Consider the following 18,162-nt stretch of genomic DNA (forward strand, 5'->3'; position numbering starts at 1 on the left):
CCTTCTTTCCTCTTCACTCTCGCGGCCTCTCCCTCTCTCGCTGCTCTCTCACTGCGACACAGCAGGTCGGCGGCGGCACGGCTCCGGCGGTGATGGCGACAAGGGTGGTGTCGGCGGTGGCTCGAGGTTGTGACGGGAAAGGCTGCGTGCTGGGGGTGGTTTTTGGTGGTCTCACGGGTAGAGAAAAGAGGAGAAGAAGACTTTGGAAAATTTAGGGATTTGGAAAAAAAATTGGGGAAAAAGATGATTTAATTTGGGGATTTGGGTAAAGTGGGAATTTATGGTTTAGATGGAATTAAAATTGGGTAGGTTCCAAAGAAGGCAATTAGCTCAAGTGGTTTAGGGTTTGGGTTAACAAAGAATAGGCTCGGGTTCGAAACTCAAGGGTTATAATTAAACATTTGGCTTGACTTTTAAGCTACACAAGAAAGGATTTTTGGTATGAATTTGCTATTTCCAATTTCAAAGAATACTTGGAAAATTTAGGGGGTTCACAAAGAAAAAGGTTGCAAGAATGACCAAATACAAGGATGGTAGGATTAACCCAAGCACAACTAATTTCAAAGAATACTTGGAAAATTTAGGGGGTTCAAAAAGAAAAAGGTTGCAAGAATGACCAAATACAAGGATGGTAGGATTAACCCAAACACAATTCATTCCAAAGATGAATAGCTAACTTCACAACAAAACTTATATGCCAAACTAAGGAAGTCACTTAACAAGAAGAGTTTACACTAAGCTCCAAAAGAATCACTACTAAAGAAAACATGCCAAGGATTGCCAAGTAACTCAAATAGACAACTACGAAACACAAGATAGCACTCAAGACAACAAAGAATACGATGCTCGTGGAAAAACAAGGATAGGCTAGGCGAAAGGGTTACCTGCCATCTCCTCCTCCATCAAGCCCTCCAACTCAGCCTGCGAACGCGCCATCACGAAGACCCTCCCAGGTGGCCTAGCTCCAACTGCTCCACGACCCGAACTACCTCCCGATGCTCCTCCGGCTCCCGGGGTGGCGGCAACGCTCTCTGACCGGCTTGTTGGGGACACTCCGCGACTTTGTGACCTCTATCACCACAACGAAAACATCGCAACGCGAAGCCGCTGCAGTTCTGGCCAGCATGCACCTTTCCACATCTTTGGCACGGAAACAACTTAGCTTGATTCCCTGGTTCCATCTTGTTAGGTCCTTGAGATGAAGATGACACGTTCTTGGCCTGAAAACCTGGTTGTGGCTTCTTAAAGGTAGAAGAACCTCCGCCCTCAGTCCTCTTCCTAGCAAGCTCATACGATCCTCTCTGAAGCTGTTGCACGCGATACAGATCAGCGGCACACACGTAAGCGTCCTTAAGAGAAATCGGCCTACTCACAGTCAAAGCTTTTCGTGCCTCATAGTTCAAACCGGCCACGAATTTCTCGACCTTGGCGAGCTCCGTAGGCACGAGCATCCTTGCAAAACGTGCCAACTCCATGAACCTCTTATGGTATTCGATCACAAACATGGATCCTTGCTGCAGGTGGAGAAACTCTTCATACATGGCGGCGTACTGATCTCCAACAGAACCATCGATTTCATAGTACACGGCAACGCATGCCACCCAAGAATCACGTGAACCTTACACAAAGGTCACAACTCCATAATCACGTCACGGACACCACGAGAACCGCTGCAATACATTGGTGACTAGTGTCCCATACCACTAATCGTGCAATCCAGGTAAAGCCACACACACCACACCTCAACAGGAATCAATCAATGGATCACAACGAAGTTATGAAACATACTCAATCAAGGAATGGGTCACAGCCCAACAACACCAACGATGATTAACACAAGTTATCATCAACCAATCACAAGGTACAAACAGCACACACGCTAGCATTTAGACACCAAACTAGCATGCTTATCAATCGGGTAAACCAAAGGTAGTTCTGAAGAACACACAAGACTCATCACGGTTCAACGAAACACAATGTTGAACACTTAGCACGATTCAAGACACTAAAGACCTACATGGATACCTACCACATAGTTCTAGACATACGAAACATCAAGAAGACACTCAAATAGTTCCACAAAAGAACATCGGGAAGTCAAAAGACCAAATACCGAGTCAAAAGAATCACGGGGAATAAATCCCAAAACAACACCAAAGTGTTCCCCACGGGTAGGCTCCCGCCCGTGGTTCCGCACGCGGGTACACACCCACCGGCCTTACGCTCCCCGTGGGTGGGTGGCGAGTGGAGCTCTCCCCGTCGTTCCGCCCGCGGGTACATTCACCTGTGCAAATAATCCCTTCGGGGATTTTCAACTCCAAGCTCAAATTCAAGTCCAAAACATGCCAAATCTCACCCAATACAACAAAATGACTTGAATCAAAGGAAATGCCAAGCAATGGCACAAATGAACCCTAAACACAAGCTCTAGATATGCATTTTCACAAGACAATGCATAAACACTCACATTTCATAGCAAAATCACATGTAGAATCCAAGAAATCACATATAGGTAAGCAAAATAGATTTTGTAGAGCACGGGTTACCTCTTGTAGACTAAAGACTTCACTTTACACCTTAACAAGCTCTTCTCAAGGCTCACCTTCCAAACCCACTTCAAGAACAAACGAAAAGATCATAAAGATCCTACCGTTAAGAAAAGACACCTAAGATGAAACCAAAAACACAATATGAACTAAGATCTTACCTTCCTAGATGCCCAAATATAAGAAAGGTTAAATCTTGGAAGCAACTCTTGAAGTCTTGGCAAGGCTCCAACTTGGCTTGCAAGAAAAGCTACTTGTAACACCCTGTGTTACGGCCTTCAATCCCGGATTAATTATTTAATTAATCCCGTTAATAATAATTAAATATGATTTAATTGGGTTAGGTTTCCCTTTAATTAATTAATAAAGTCTACCATGAACCGTGGACCCTTGCCTAAATAAGAGTTTTAAGCCTATTAGGAATAAAGGAAGTAGGCCTTTTACTATTCAGATTATGATTAGGATTCTCTTTAATTAATTAATATGGTCCACTATGGACCATGAACCCTTATCCCTAAAACAAGTCCTTAGTCCTATAAGGAATAGAATTAGTAAGCCAATACCATTCAGGCCCTAATTTGGAGTCTTAAATATATAAATAGGGATATAGGAGGCACCTAGATCTTTCACCACAATAATCTCTCACCACACAAGAAGTTCCAAGAATTCCCTTAGGAGAAATCAAGAAAGAAGAAAGCTTAAAGAAAGACCCTTCATAGCCAATGAATTAATTAAGGCTAAGAGGTAACCCATGTCTCAACAAAACCTATTTTCAGAGCTATGATTCCCCTCTTAGGCTTTCCCCGTATTCTTGTGTGTTGATGATTCGTTATATTGATCTTGATAATTGGTGTTATGATTCCATGGGTAATCTTGATGATCTTGATGATGATAAGAGGTTCTTGATGATTATATGGTGTTCTTGATGATTATATGATGTTCTTGATAATTGTATGATGTTCTTGATGTTTATGTGATACTCCTACCGAATCTTGATATTAGAAGATGAATTGTGTTCTTGTTGATTTAAAAGTAATTAGAACCCTAGGTTGTATCGTGAAACTCGTGTGGTATTATTCTTGGTGTATTGGGTGGGAATTCGCATGTTTGGGTGTTGATTATGTTTAGAAAAGCATGATAGGTTATGTGTCGTATGTTTCTTGCTTTTGGATCCATTAATTGTCTACGTGTTGTTGTCAATTGCGTTTGAAAGTGTCTAAGCATGGTTTCGGGTTCCACAATGGTTCCCGGAGCGTTTTCTGTGATGAAAGAGTCAGTGGGGGGTAGGGGACCCGCCACCTACCCGCGGCCAATGTTAACGTCGCCGGCAGCGGGCAGCTGCCCGCCGGGCACTCGCTGCCCGGAACCACGACGCCAGCGGGTGACCCTTCACCCACCGGCTACCCGCTGGAATTTATCCCACCTCGGGATCCCAGCTTCCCCGTTTGATGTTCCCCCGACCCCCGTGGCGTCCCAACGGACTCCGTCTATCGTGCCCATGTCTAGTTGATATTTCGGGTACCGTTCGTAGGTTTTATGAGTCTTATATATTGCATGCTAGTTGAATTGGTATCCCGTTGGCCTAGGTAAAGGAAGTATGAACCCCTTAGGATTATTCCTAGTATGTGGATGACCACGCATAGGTTTTGTTATACGTTTCCCCCCCCCCCCCCCTTCCCAATGTGCTAATGTGGGCTGCATGTGCTTGCTATGTGTTATGTGTGCATGATACCCCAATCCGGTTGCGATCGGATTGGTTATTCCTGAGCTGCGGTTCAGAAGCTGGCTGCATTCAGATTTACACTCTTGGGCTGCGGTCCACCGTTTGGTTGCGATCAAAAGTTTCTACATGAGCTGCGGTTCATATTTCCTGGCTGCGGTCAGATGACTACTCTTGGGCTGCGGTCCACTGTTTGGTTGCGATCAAACATTATGATGAGCTGCGGTTCATCGGTCGGTTGCGATCGACCCCTCCGTGTTGCGATACGGGGCAGGGTGCTGCTGGGCCGTGTCAGAGCTATATGCGCTGACCCTCATGTATGGGCATGCGATTGGTCCTGTGGCGCCAACAATGTGTGCTTATGTGATGAGATATGGATAAGATGTTGTTATGTGTGTTTTGAGAACGTGAGTATAGGATTTATGCTAGCAACTGTATATGCTTGGTTATGTGCTTATCTCTATCTATCTTGCCTGTCCCCTATGCTTGAAAATTGTACATGCTTGGTATAACTGTTGGCTGTGCTTATCTCTGTCTGTCGAGTCTATCCCTGTTTTAAAAGCTAGAGTCTCTTAGGATATATCTTCATGCTTCAAAATGGTTTTCCTATATCTATATATATGCCTATATGTATTGTATTTTAACGCGTTGGAGTGGGTTACCAGCATCTCACCGCAGCCAGGATAAAGGACGAACCGCAGCTCATATAGAAACGTTTGATCGCAACCAAACGGTGGACCGCAGCCCAAGAGAATGTCATCTGACCGCAGCCAGGAATACCAATCTGACCGCAGCCAGCTTCTGAACCGCAGCTCAGGGTAACCAATCCGATCGCAACCGAATTGGGGTAGCACGCACACATAACACATAGCAAGCACATGCAACCCACGTTACACATCGGGAAGGGGGAATAAAGCGTATAAAAAACCTCTGCGTGATCCATCACATACTAAGGATAGCCCTAAGGGGTTCATACTTCTTTCACCTAGGTCAACGGGATACCAATTCAACTAGCATGCGATATAACAGACTCATAAACCTACGAACGGTACCCGAAACATCAAACTAGACATAGGCACGACAAACGGGGTCCGTTGGGACACCACGGGGATCGGGGAAACATCAAACGGGGAAGCCGAGGTCCCGGGTGGGGTGAGATTCCAGCGGGTAGCCGGTGGGTGGGGGTCCACCCACCGGCTGTCACTGTTCCGGGCAGCGGGTGCCCGGCGGGCAGCTGCCCGCCCGCCGGCTGCCCGCTGCCGGAGCTACCCGAGTTTGCCGCGGGTAGGTGGCGGGTCCCCTACCCCCCACCTACCCCCCACTTACTCTTTCCATCACTTTTCGCCCCGGGAACCGTTGTGGAACCCGAAACCATGCTTAGACACTTTTCAACGTAACTAACGACAACACATAGACGATTAACGGATCAAATACGATAGACGAACGACACATAACCTAACATGCTTTTCTAATCATAATCAACACCCAAACATGCGATTTCCTACCCGATAAACCAAGAATCAAAGCATACGGTACAACCTAGGGTTCTAATCACTTTTATATCAAACAAGAATACGATTCATCTTCTAATTGCAAGATTCGGTAGGAACAACACATAATCATCAAGGATAGCAATTAATCATCAAGAACATCATAATCATCAAGAACAACACATCATCATCAAGAATCCCAATTAATCATCAAGAACATCCCAATTATCAAGAAACTCCCAATATCAAGATTATCAAGATTCCCCATGGAATCATTAAATCAACATCAATAATAATTATAGGAATTCGCCATTCACAATCATACGGGGGAAACCCTAAGGGGAAATCATAGCTATGAAAATAGGTTTTGTTGAGACATGGGTTACCTCTTAGCCTTAATTAATTCCTTGGCTATGAAGGATCTTTCTTTAAGCTTCCTTGCTTTCTTGATTTCTCCTAAGGGGATTCTTGGAGCTCTTTCTGGGGTGGTGGGGCGTTAATCTTGTGGGGGGGTTCTAGGTGCCTCTTAAGTCCTCTATTTATACATTTAGGAGTCCCAATAAGGAACTAATATTATAGGCTCGCTAATTCTATTCCTTTTGGAACTAAGGATTGGGTTTATACATGAGGGCCCATGGACTACGGTGGGCCTTTTTCCCTAATTAATTATAATTTATTCTTTCTCTTGGGTTACTGATTAATTGATTAAATGGTTTTAGGGGCCATAACACGGGGTGTTACATGCGTGCCATTGACATTATTAAGGAATTTAGTTAGTTAGCCTGTGCATCTGAGTTCTCCAGCTCTGGTGTGGCATAGCACCCCATACTCTTATGTTTAGTGATGCTCTGTTTGGGATTTAATAAGAGAATACCTTTATTATATAAGTCTTTAAAAGTTTAAAAATTTCGGGGTGTTACACTACTCACCTTTTTAGAGAGAAGGTAGAGCTATATTTTTAGAAAGTGTAAGGCATAGAATGAAGATGGTATACTAGGTTAGTTTACAATACTAACACCATGTGAAAGGTCAAGAATTCCCTTACTAACATTAGGAAGTGTAAGGAACAAGAGAACTCCCTTCAAAGCTCAAGGTACAACTTGACTTTGGGGTTGACTAGTCAATTACTAGTCCCCAAGTATTGAATTTTCAGGATTTTAAGAATTAATTCACCAATTGGAATATGATTAATTACTCAATTAATCCATTAATTGAATTTGGATTTCGGGGTGTCACATCCAACACATCTCGAAACTACAAAAGTTTTGGCGGACGAGCTTATGAAGCAAACTGCTACAATGGAAAGTGAAGTCTCGCATACATCTGAGCAAGTTCATCAGATAAGCAGTTCCTCCTTTAAACGAACACAGATAGATGACTCATCCGATGACGGAAGTTCAGAAGTAAGTCGCGCTGCCAAAGCCAAGGCACGTTTCAAACCAATAGCTGAGAAAGCACAGGAAGTCATGCTTAGGCTAGCTCCACCTCCTACTTCAACCCTTTCAAAGCTAAGGAGAAAATCAGCTACTCCCCCGCCTACTGCTCAGGGGGAAGAAAAATCCGAAAGTTTATCTAAAGCTCAGCAAATCGCACAAGCTCTTGCCATTGTGCATGTAACACCCCCGATTGTTCAACATTTTTAAAACTTAATTTCAAAGGTAAACATCTAATCATCAAGATGAACAACAGCGGAAACTTAATTAAAATCGGAGAGATGTGATGCCACACCCATAAACCATGGGTGCACAGGCTAGTCAACAACAATCCAACAAAACAATAACAATTCTAAGGCACACAGACCACTAGTTTTAGGCACACAGGCCAACAAAAGATAAACTTCTAGCATGGATCTATACTGTAACACCCCGTGTTACGACCCCTAAAACCAATTAATCATTTAACCAATTATCCAAAGAAAGAGTTAAATTACAATAATTAAATTGGAAAAGGCCCACCATAGTCCGTGGGCCCCTACCTCTAAAACCCACCCCCTAGCCCTAAAAGGAATAGAATTAGCAAGTCTATAGTACTTAGATCCTAATTAGGACTCCTAGGTATATAAATAGGGGACATAAGAGGCACCTAGAACCCCCACCACAATAATCCCTCACCACACAAGAAGTTCCAAGAATTCCCTTAGAAGAAATGAAGAAAGAAGAAAGCTTAAAGAAAGACCCTTCATAGCCAAGGAATTAATTAAGGCTAAGAGGTAACCCATGTCGCAACAAAACCTATTTTCTTAGCTATGATCTCCCTCTTAGGCATCCCTCTATATTCTCGTGTCCTGAAGAATTGTTTATGATATTGATGATGTGATCTTGATAATTGGTGATATGATTTTATCTTGATAATCTTGATGATGATAAGGGTTTCTTGATGATTATGTGATATTCTTGATGATTTGTATTGTTTCTTGATATTAAAAGATGAGTTACGTTCTTGATGATTTAATTGTGATTAGAGCCCTAGGATGTAGCGTGGAACTCGTATGATGTTATTCTTGATGTATTGGGTGGGAATTCGCATGTTTGGGTGTTAATTATGTTTAGGAAGCATGATAGGATATGTGCCGTATGTTTCTTGCTTTAGATCCGTTAATTTGTCTACGTGTTGTCGTCAATTGCGTTTGAAAGTGTCTAAGCATGGTTTCGGGTTCCACAAAGGTTCCCGGGGCGTTATTTGTGAAAAAGAGTCAGTGGGGGGTAGGTGGGAGTAGGGGACCCGCCACCTACCCGCGGCCAAGTTCAGACATCGCCGGCAGCGGGCAGGCGACTGCCCGCCGGGCTCCCGCTGCCCGGAATCACGTCGCCGGCGGGTGACCCCTCACCCACCGGCTACCCGCTGGAATTTATCCCACCTCGGGATTCTGGCTTCCCCGTTTGATGTTCCCCCGACCCCCGTGGTGTCCCAACGGATCCCGTCTATCGTGCCTATGTCTAGTTTGATGTTCGGGTACCATTCGTAGGTTGAATAAGTCTTATATATTGCATGCTAGTTGAATTGGTATCCCGTTGGCCTATGTGTATGGAGTATGAACCCCTTAGGAATATTCTTAGTATGTGGATTATCACGCATAGGTTTCGTTATACGATTTCTCCCCCTTCCCAATATGTCAATGTGGGTTGCATGCGTTTGCTATGTGTTATTTGTGCATGAAACCCCAATTTGGTTGCGATCAAATTGGTTATTCCTGAGCTGCAGTTTAGAAGCTGGCTGCGGTCAGATTTACACTCTCGGGCTGCGGTCCACCGTTTGGTTGCGATCAAACATTTTACATGAGCTGCGGTTCATATTCATGGCTGCGGTCAGATGACTACTCTTGGGCTGCGGTCCACTGTTTGGTTGCGATCAAACATTATGATGAGCTGCGGTTCATCGGTCGGTTGCGATCGACCCCTCCGTGTTGCGATACGGGGCAGGGTGCTGCGGGGCCGTGTCAGAGCTATATGCGCTGACCCTCATGTATGGGCATGCGATTGGTCCTGTGGCGCCAACAAAGTGTGCTATGTGATGAGATATGGATGGTTGATGTTATGATTGTTATGAAAGCGTGACCATAGGATACATGCTAGTAAACTGTATATGCTTGGTTATGACTATTGTCTGTGCTTATCTCAATCTGTCGAATCTATTCCCTACGCTTGTGAATTGTATATGCTTGATTATGACTGTTGACTGTGCTTATCCCTATCTGTCGAGTCTATTCCCTGTTTTGAGAACTAGAGTCTCTTAGGATATATCTTCATGCTTCGAAATGGTTTTTCATATATCTATGTATATATCTATATGTATGGTATTTCAACGCGTTGGAGTGGGTTACCAGCATCTCTCGCTGAACAGATATATTTGGCTTTCAGGCACAAAGGAGTAGACACTGGAGCGCGCTAGAGTCTTGGAGCGTAGAAGTAGATAGTTCCCTTTCGGCCTGCGTGCCATGCTTATGCATTTACTTTATTGAGGATATTAGTTAGTTAGCCTGTGCACCTGAGTTCTCTAGCTCAAGGTGTGGCATAGCACCACGTACTCTTATGTTATGTTTTGGGATTTAAATGAGAACGTACCTTTATTATATGAGCTTCAAAAGTTTAAAAATTTTGGGGTGTTACATATACTATCTATGGTCCACATCTAGCGCGCTCAGCATCTACTCAAAACCTGTAAAACATGGGGATAACACCCAGTCAGCGAACATTGCTGGTAACCCATCAATACACGTTAAATATCATAGAATAGATAGATATAATCAAAAGCGTTTGAAACTGGCAATACAGTGTATATCATTTCAAAACCAAGGAAGGAAGTCAACATCAAAGACTCATCAATCACTCTCAATAAAAACGAGGATCATTAACCTCGCAACAACAACAAGACCACAAACACAATAGACAACACAACTCAGGATGCATCCTACCGTTCACAAGGTAGAACACATCAAGACATGCTCATAAGCAAGGAATTCACAATCACACAGTGACAACTACATGTCACAAGTTTCATAGTTCCAACCTTATGCCATGTTCCAACCTTATGGCAATCCCCGGCCTTATCACAGTTCCAACCGTTACCTCCTAGTGCCACCCTGTACTTCTGAGTCCAACCTTTTACCTCCGGGGACCGTCGTCCCCCCACCTACACCACCCACATTTCCGCCGAACTCTCAGTACACAAGGGTACCGAGAGTGTTTGGCAATTCTTTATAGAACTCTCAATATTCAACTCTATGTCTCTACTCTATCATCAGGGAAAAATGTAAAGGGGGAAAGAGGGAAATGCAAGGTCCAAATAAGCAGTGCAATTAAAAGAAATAAGGTGCTGGACTCACGAGAATATCTTCTGAGAAAGAATCAGCAAGAGTTGCCTGTAAACAAAAGAAAGAATTAATGGAGTGCTGGCAAGCCAACCAAGAAGCATATCAGATAAGAATTTAACACATCTGCGGAAACTTATATCAGAACCAAGGAAAGTAGTTGGGCTAGCATCAAAATGAGAGATCCAACAAATCTTAATTATTGAAAACAAAATACCATGCAAATTCACAGTCACACACATCCAATACACGTATATTTTCCCCACAACCTTGTGGCAAGCTCGCATTCAATAATTTACAAACATCAAAATCAATAATTATAACTCCAATTCAAAAAAAAAAAAATTATGGAACATAGAACAAAGGAAAACGATAATATTAAAATTTACCATGAATCAGGTCGAAGTTTTGAAGTCAAATTGAGGTCAGCTAAATTTCGATCAAATTGTAATCGGCTTGGAGCCTACTCCACACTCTTATAATTTAAACAATAAAAGAAAACAAGACAAAAACAAAAACTACTATAGCTTTCTTACTCACCCAATAATCCATGCTCAACTTGTAACAAATGCCACAACAGGCTTTGGACTACTACTACTTCTAGGTGTTAGCAAATATATATATCTACCTACTCTGCAAAACATATTCAATTAAGGGGGCAAGACCAAAATGTTAGTGAAGTGCAAAAATCAAAATGAAACTGAGGGCATACTAGTTAGCATTTACATACCTATTTCTTGGGTTTGTTACCATAAACAACACTGCGATAGACCTGGGGTGAAAAGTAATGAAATGCAACTGCATAAAGTCCAAAGATTCACTTATATGCCCAAAGAGCTAATCTAAGACACTATTAATGTAATGTAATCCAAACAGAAATATATGAAATTACAGATCCAAATCCAGATCCTCTCAAAGCATTTATCAGATAATGATATCCATTAAATAAAATATAGAATTCCATTACTTGGAAACACAAGTTGCTTGTAGTAAAGAAACAGAGCATGTGCTACCAAAAAAAAAAAAAGATTAAACACTCACTCATTTGAGTCATTTCTGAATAAACTCTTATAAGGTTTTACTCAATTTTATAATGATTTATGCACAAAACCAGATATCAACACCAAATTGCACATAAAACTTGCAAAAATAAAAAATAAAAAACAGAAAAGGGGGAAGAAGGAAGAGAATGCAACCAGTAACCTGTTGGGCCTGGTACTTGTAGAACCATCAATGCCTCTGGGTCCGTGTCGTACAACAAGCACTCTATGTCCAATCTCTTGCACTACGACAACAAATTCAAGCATTCCACCGCCAGTCTCTAATTCTCCGCTACAAAATTCTTCAACACAACCGCATTCATACTCGCCTCAGCCTAAAAATTGAATAGTCTTCAAAAAACCATAGATACCCATAAAAAAAGAGACGCAAAAGAGGAGAATCAGGGGGAGAATTTGCCTAAAAATTAAATAGTCTCCAGTCACATATGATATTTAGCACAATAATAAATAAAACAAATACTTTTAACAAAATAAAAAAAAAAATTACCGTATTAGCGATAGCGGGAAGCGGGCGGCCGTGGCGATGGAGAAAGATGGCGGCGGCGTCGGCAAGGTCTTGTCGCCGGTAGATAACGAGAAGAAGAGAAGCGGCGGCGTTTGATCGAGGCTGAGTGAGTCGTGGTGAGAGAGGCGGTGTCAGCGGCGTCGTGGGATGATGAGGGATGCAGTGTCGATGGCGGAGGTGTGGCCTGTGGTAAGGAGCGACGGAGGAGGCATTGAGGAGAGGTGATAAGGCGTTGAGGGTTGGAGAGGTGAGAGCGAGATCTGGTTTGTGAAGGGGCGTTTGGGGTTTTTTTTTTGTTTTTTTATTTTTTTTTTTTTGTTTCCCGATCTGGTTTTCACTGCCCTTTCTTTAGAAAGGGTAGCGGAGAGTCCTTCCGCTTTTTTTTTTTAAAAAAAACCGCTACCTTTTTATTTAAAAGGGTAGCGGTTTCTTATTCATTTATTTACAATTATGCGACCGCCCTATTTTTTTAAAAGAATACACTACCCTTGTTTAAAGAAGGGTAGCCTAAATTGATATTTCTTTACTCTATTTTGTACTAGTGAAAGGAGAGAAAATGAGAAGATAACAAAGGAAAATGAAGCTCTTTGGCTTGAACATGAAGAAGCCAGAAACTTGAGAGAGCGATAAATTACTCCTTTTCAAGAAATACAAAAGACGATAAAAGATGTTTCGACAATTGAAAAAGTTGGAGATACAAGTGTCAAATACGATGTCGTGTTCAAAATACACAGAGAATCCGGCAAGAGCTATGTGGAATGAATGAACTCCATAGAGCTCGTGATTTGGTGGAACCTTGGCATTCTACCAGGACGATACATTTTAGGGGCTTACAAGAATTACAGGAGCTGCAATTTTTGGAGAAAAATATGAAGGTCTGGTTCGAGAAAACCCTCTCTGAAACGTTAGAGATTCAATCAATAACAAACTAGACTTCGACAACATGCTCAAGAAGCAAAATGAACGTGATGATAAAGAAAGAAAGGAAGCACAACAAGTGAAACTGAATCTTTTGAACATGTAATGATCCTTTTAATTTCAGTATTCTTCGTTTTGTAATTTTCTCTTTATAAATGAAAGTTTGTTTTGCACATATATTGAGTATTCTTTTTCTTTAAATTCAGTAAATCTCATAGATCTTCATGTAAACTCATCTATAGGGCTGTTTTGTAATAAAATCTCTGTAATTTTGCATATTCTCTTTTTAGACAGATTAACGGGATTAATCAACTATCAGAGATTACTGATTGATTCAGTTACGAAGTCAATCAGTAATAATAAATCATGGAGAAGATGAAAGAGAAAGATAACAGCACACACCCAATGGCACAGAATATCTACCCAGTTCGATACAGTGTGTGAAGATGGAGAACCATGCATACAGAAGTCCAATGAAATCCCTTCACTTGGAGAGCCCACTCTGATGCAATCCACTTCAATGACGCTCTTTACAGTTGTTCCCACAACAGTGTGATCACAGTGTCCTTTCGTTTAAGCGGCAGTGATTCTTCTCCAGTTCATCATCTTAATCACCAAGAACATATTGTTTTGAGAAGATGCATGACAATCAAAGATCTCGTCTCATATAGCAGACAGGGAGTGTTTCTTCTTACTTTCGGCGTAACCCTAATTCTCTTCAAATAAGGGTACTTATAGATTCTTCAATAAACACTCTCCATAGATGACTTTGATTGTAGAAGGTAGGACTATAAAAGAGGAATGTAATCTCAGAAGATTTGGTCCATACCTTTCTTGAAAATATACGCTGATCTTCTTTCCAAACTTGTCTGATAATACCGCATACAGTATTTTAGAAATCAGCTTCCTAAATCAGATCTTCAGTGTCAGTCCTTCTGTTGTTGCTTCTGATTGATCAGTCGTCTGTAGAGCTGGACGGACATACTCTAAACATATCTTAGTATGCCATAATAATATTGCCAATTATAATATGGGGTTTTTGAACATTTAAAAACACTAACAAACTCCCCCTTTGGCTATTATTTGGCAAAACAACTCGACTATATAGATAGACAAAACATAAAGAACTAAGATAGGTTATTATAAAGAAGCAGCCCATGAGTCTGATCTGATTACATAGAACTAAAACAAAAACATAAGATCCAAACAGTTTATGATCAAAAACAAGTAGTGGTGCCATCAAAAACAACACCCAGCCAGGGCCAGAAGGTACACAAACACAAAACTCCCCCTGAGTTCATACTACTCCCCCTTTTTGCCAATGATAGCCAAAGGTCAAGCATTGGAGGGAGTGTCACTGTCAGACTTTGCAGGATCAGCAGCAGTAGCAGATTCAGATAGGCTTAAACGAAGAAGAACGGTTGCCAGCTCAGTACGGGCCCCTGTCAGTTGCTTTGCAACAATGCTGTGAACAGTCTCAAGATCAGCGAACCTTGCCTTCAACTGAATGGAAAGTTGAATATCCTTAGCATGAGGAGAGTCGTCAGGCACAGCGTCAGGTTCAGAATTGGATGGGGCAGTCACCGGAACAACATCCCGAATGTGATCTCCAGTCAGCAGACGTTTATCAACAGTATTGAGCAACGTTGGACTGATCACTTCACTGGGCATAGGCTCAAGACCCTGAGTTGTAAGAATGTCATAAATCAGATTTGGGAAGGGTAGTCTTACCTTCTGCTCCCGTGGATGAATCAAGGTAAGGATGTGATAGTAAATCCATTTTCCCAGATCAATTGGCATCTTCGTTCCAATTCCAAATAAGAAGCCTGCCAGAAGCTTGCCAACCGTGTGGAAATGGGCTGATGGGAGCCAGTTGTGAAGGGCCAAGCGATGTAAAATCACATATCTAGATGTGAGTTGCGAGCTCTGCAGATAGTCCTTGTCACATGTAGGTCAAGATTCTGTCTGTCCACCGGTAAGAGTTTTGGCCACCAAGTTCCAATCAGTGACAGCCTCTTCTTGCAAAGCAGTCAAACCATAGTATTCATTGATCATGTCTGGCCCAAAAAAGTACCACCTTCCTCTAATGAAGATCTGCATCGGTCGAGGTCCGGTTAAGATGTCAATCTCGTCATTGAGATTGCAATAGAATTCATACATGAGGAGCTTAGAGTATGGGCAGATGTCCGTGACAGTCTTCAGCAATCCGACTTCATTCAGCAGAGGTAGAATGTCACATACAGAGTTCAGCTGGTTCTCATCCACAGATCGTTGAACAATAAGGTCCCTTATGACCATAGTAGACCATTTGGCCTGAGCAGCAGGAGATACAAACTGAGGCCTGTAAACAGATGGGTCAGTTTGTTCAACAGGATGAACCTCAGGAGTAATGCCTCGACCTCTTGATCATGTGGATGGCTTCCCTTTTCTGGAAGATGGTGCAGGTACAAAAGTAGCTTGAACAGCAGTAGGGCCCTTTTGCTTAACAGACGATCGCAGTGTCTTGAACACTTGTTGAATAGGCGGATTTCCTTCAGACTTGACAGCCTCACTCGACTTCCTTCTCTTCTCAGGCTGATCCACATCTGCACTGTCATCTCCGGTCTCAACAACAACCTTTGGTTGGGGATTGAACAGGAGTCATAGAGTGACTAGAATCAGAGACATTGGCAGATGAGTTCCCAATAAGATTCGAAATCTCTCGAATTTTGAAGGTCATGGAGTCAGGATGAGCAATGGCCTCAACAGTTGGAATGTCAGATGGAGGTGCTTGAGATCCATACACTTTAGCCAGAATTTTATCATCTTCGCTGGAGGATTCAGATGAGTGAATCACTCGATACTGTTGAGGAATTGAAGCAGATGGTAGTCCAGCAAAGTGTCGCACATGTTCCAGACTTTCACCTAATGATGTGGCAGTGTAGACTGGGATTCCACCAGATTTCTTAGACTTATGGGGGCTTGAGAGATCGACAGTGTCAACATTAGCAGGTAAAACAGGAGGATCAACAGCAGAGCAAATTCCTTTAGGATCATCAGCAATCTCAGCAGGAGGCAGAGCAGTATTATCAGGAGAGTACACAACTAAACTCAGTTTATTTGGCTCATTAGAGGATTTTTCTTTCTCATCAGACACATGCAAGACATCATTTTTCACACCAACAGAATCACTCAACGGCAAGGATGAAGGATCAACATTCACAGGGGGGTTCTCAGAGTTCAAAGCTGTTAAATTTTCAGTATTAACAGGCACAAAAGATGGGGTAGCAGAATCATCAGGTTTATCCGGTGAAATTTCAATAGGAGTATCAGAATTGTTTGACCTGTTTCGGAGGATCTCCTGTCTCTGCCTTGCCTCTTTCTAAGCTGCTTCAAGATACAGAGGTTGTGACTCCGCTCGCCGTCGAGAGACTTCAGCAGATTCTAGGGCTCGTTGTGCAAAGTATTGAAGGAATGCCCCGGCCCGATTTCCATCCGAGGGTTCTGGAATAGATACGGGAGAAACTTCATCACTGGCTTCGGAAACCATCATCAGCAGCTCAATAGCATCATCTTCAGACCATTCAGCATAAAACTCTGGGTAGTTCGTCATAACAGTCACCAAAATCTCGTCGCGAAGCAGAGGATCAAGCTTGAGTTTCTTCTTCATAGCAAACTGCAATAGTGTCTGAATATGCTTAAGAGCCACCTCTGGAGAATGTGTCTTACTTCCGAGTTTGATGATGATATTTCTTACAGGGTCCGCCATTGAAGAAATTTTTTCGTGAGAGGAGAAGGACAAATCATAGAAGGCAGGTATGTTGAGAGAGAGAAGGTTTGAGTGCTGAGATGCTTGAAGATATTTTTCTTCTTGGCCCGGTATCAAATAGACTTAAGGGTGATGAACCCTAATCAATGTGGCTTGTCAAATATCATGCAGACGCGATTGATTGACACAACGGTACGGCTTCTTTTTAGGAAGAAAACGGAACCCAAGGAAATTTGAATTTTGAAAGAAGATTAAGATCTTTTAAGATATCTTTAAGATACAAAAGGTTAAATAATACACTTAACAAAAATAGAGAGGAGTCTTTAAAGAAAGTCAAACCATAATACTGACCCGTATGAACCAACATTTACTCCTCTCTGACTGACCAACTGCTTTAATTAGTCAATTCTGCAAATTCCTAGAGTAGACCTGAGAATTTCAAAACGATTAGCGTCCAGTGGCTTAGTCAGAATATCCGCCAGTTGTTTGTCAGTTTGAATGTATTCCAATTCAATTTCCTTGGACTCAACCAGGTCTCTAATGTAATGATGCCTGATGTCAATATGCTTCGTTCTAGAATGTTGAACTGGATTCTTGGAGATATTAATAGCACTGAAATTGTCACAATAGAGTGTCATTATCCCTTGAGTAAGACCATAATCCAGCAACATCTGTTTCATCCATACCAACTGAGTACAACATCCACCTGCAGCTATTTATTCTGCCTCTGCGGTGCTTAGTGAGATTGAATTTTGTTTCTTCCTTAGCCATGATACTAAGTTCTTACCAACAAAGAAACATCCTCCAGAAGTACTCTTTCGATCATCAATATTTCTTGCCCAATCAGCATCACAGTATGCAACAAGACTCAGTTCACTGTCCTTGGAGTACCATAGGCCATACTACATCGTTCCTTTAACATATTTCAGAATGCGTTTTGCAGCTATCAGGTGTGATTCCTTTGGGTCAGATTGATACCTTGCACAGATTCCAACACTGAACATTATGTCTGGTCGATTGGCTGTTAGATACAACAGAGTGACAGACTGCCTATCAAGCTGCGATAGACTGTGTTATCCACTGATATGCCAGTTTCATCTTTCGATACTTTTGTAGAGGTGGAGATTGGTGTCCTGGATGATTTACATGATTCCATATCAAACTTTTTGACTAGATTCTTAGCATACTTTTCTTGTGAAATAAAGTATCCTTCAGGGCTTTGCTTGACCTGTAGTCCTAGGAAGTATGTCAGTTGACCAACCATGGACATTTCAAATTCTTCCTTCATCACTTTTACTAACTCGTCAGTGTATTTCTGTAAGGTTGATCCAAACACAATGTCATCAACATAGATTTGGGCTGTGGTT

At 42.2% G+C, this 18,162-nt stretch overlaps 1 protein-coding gene across 1 annotated transcript; it reads right to left on the bottom strand.

The window, feature by feature from the left end:
* Positions 1-15,000: 15,000 nt before the first annotated feature.
* LOC109173942 lies at positions 15,001-16,795 on the bottom strand. The gene is made up of 4 exons (XM_019323266.1): positions 16,460-16,795; positions 15,713-16,393; positions 15,539-15,663; positions 15,001-15,388 (listed from the first exon to the last, which is right to left on the bottom strand). Exons 1-4 carry the CDS (start codon positions 16,793-16,795, stop codon positions 15,001-15,003), a joined length of 1,530 nt encoding a protein of 509 aa, XP_019178811.1.
* Between the last annotated feature and the right edge of the window lie 1,367 nt (positions 16,796-18,162).

Source organism: Ipomoea nil, unplaced genomic scaffold, assembly GCF_001879475.1.
Source record: "Ipomoea nil cultivar Tokyo-kokei standard unplaced genomic scaffold, Asagao_1.1 scaffold0506, whole genome shotgun sequence".
In the NCBI taxonomy this organism is placed as follows: domain Eukaryota; kingdom Viridiplantae; phylum Streptophyta; class Magnoliopsida; order Solanales; family Convolvulaceae; genus Ipomoea; species Ipomoea nil.

Coding starts and splice junctions, on each gene's coding strand:
- LOC109173942 (XM_019323266.1), bottom strand. CDS start 16,795: ATGGCGGACCCTGTAAGAAATATCATCATCAAACTCGGAAGTAAGACA. Junction 16,394..16,459: donor GAGCCCTAGAATCTGCTGAA/GTCTCTCGACGG, acceptor GAGGCAAGGCAG/AGACAGGAGATCCTCCGAAA. Junction 15,389..15,538: donor GTGTTCAAGACACTGCGATC/GTCTGTTAAGCA, acceptor ATCTGTTTACAG/GCCTCAGTTTGTATCTCCTG.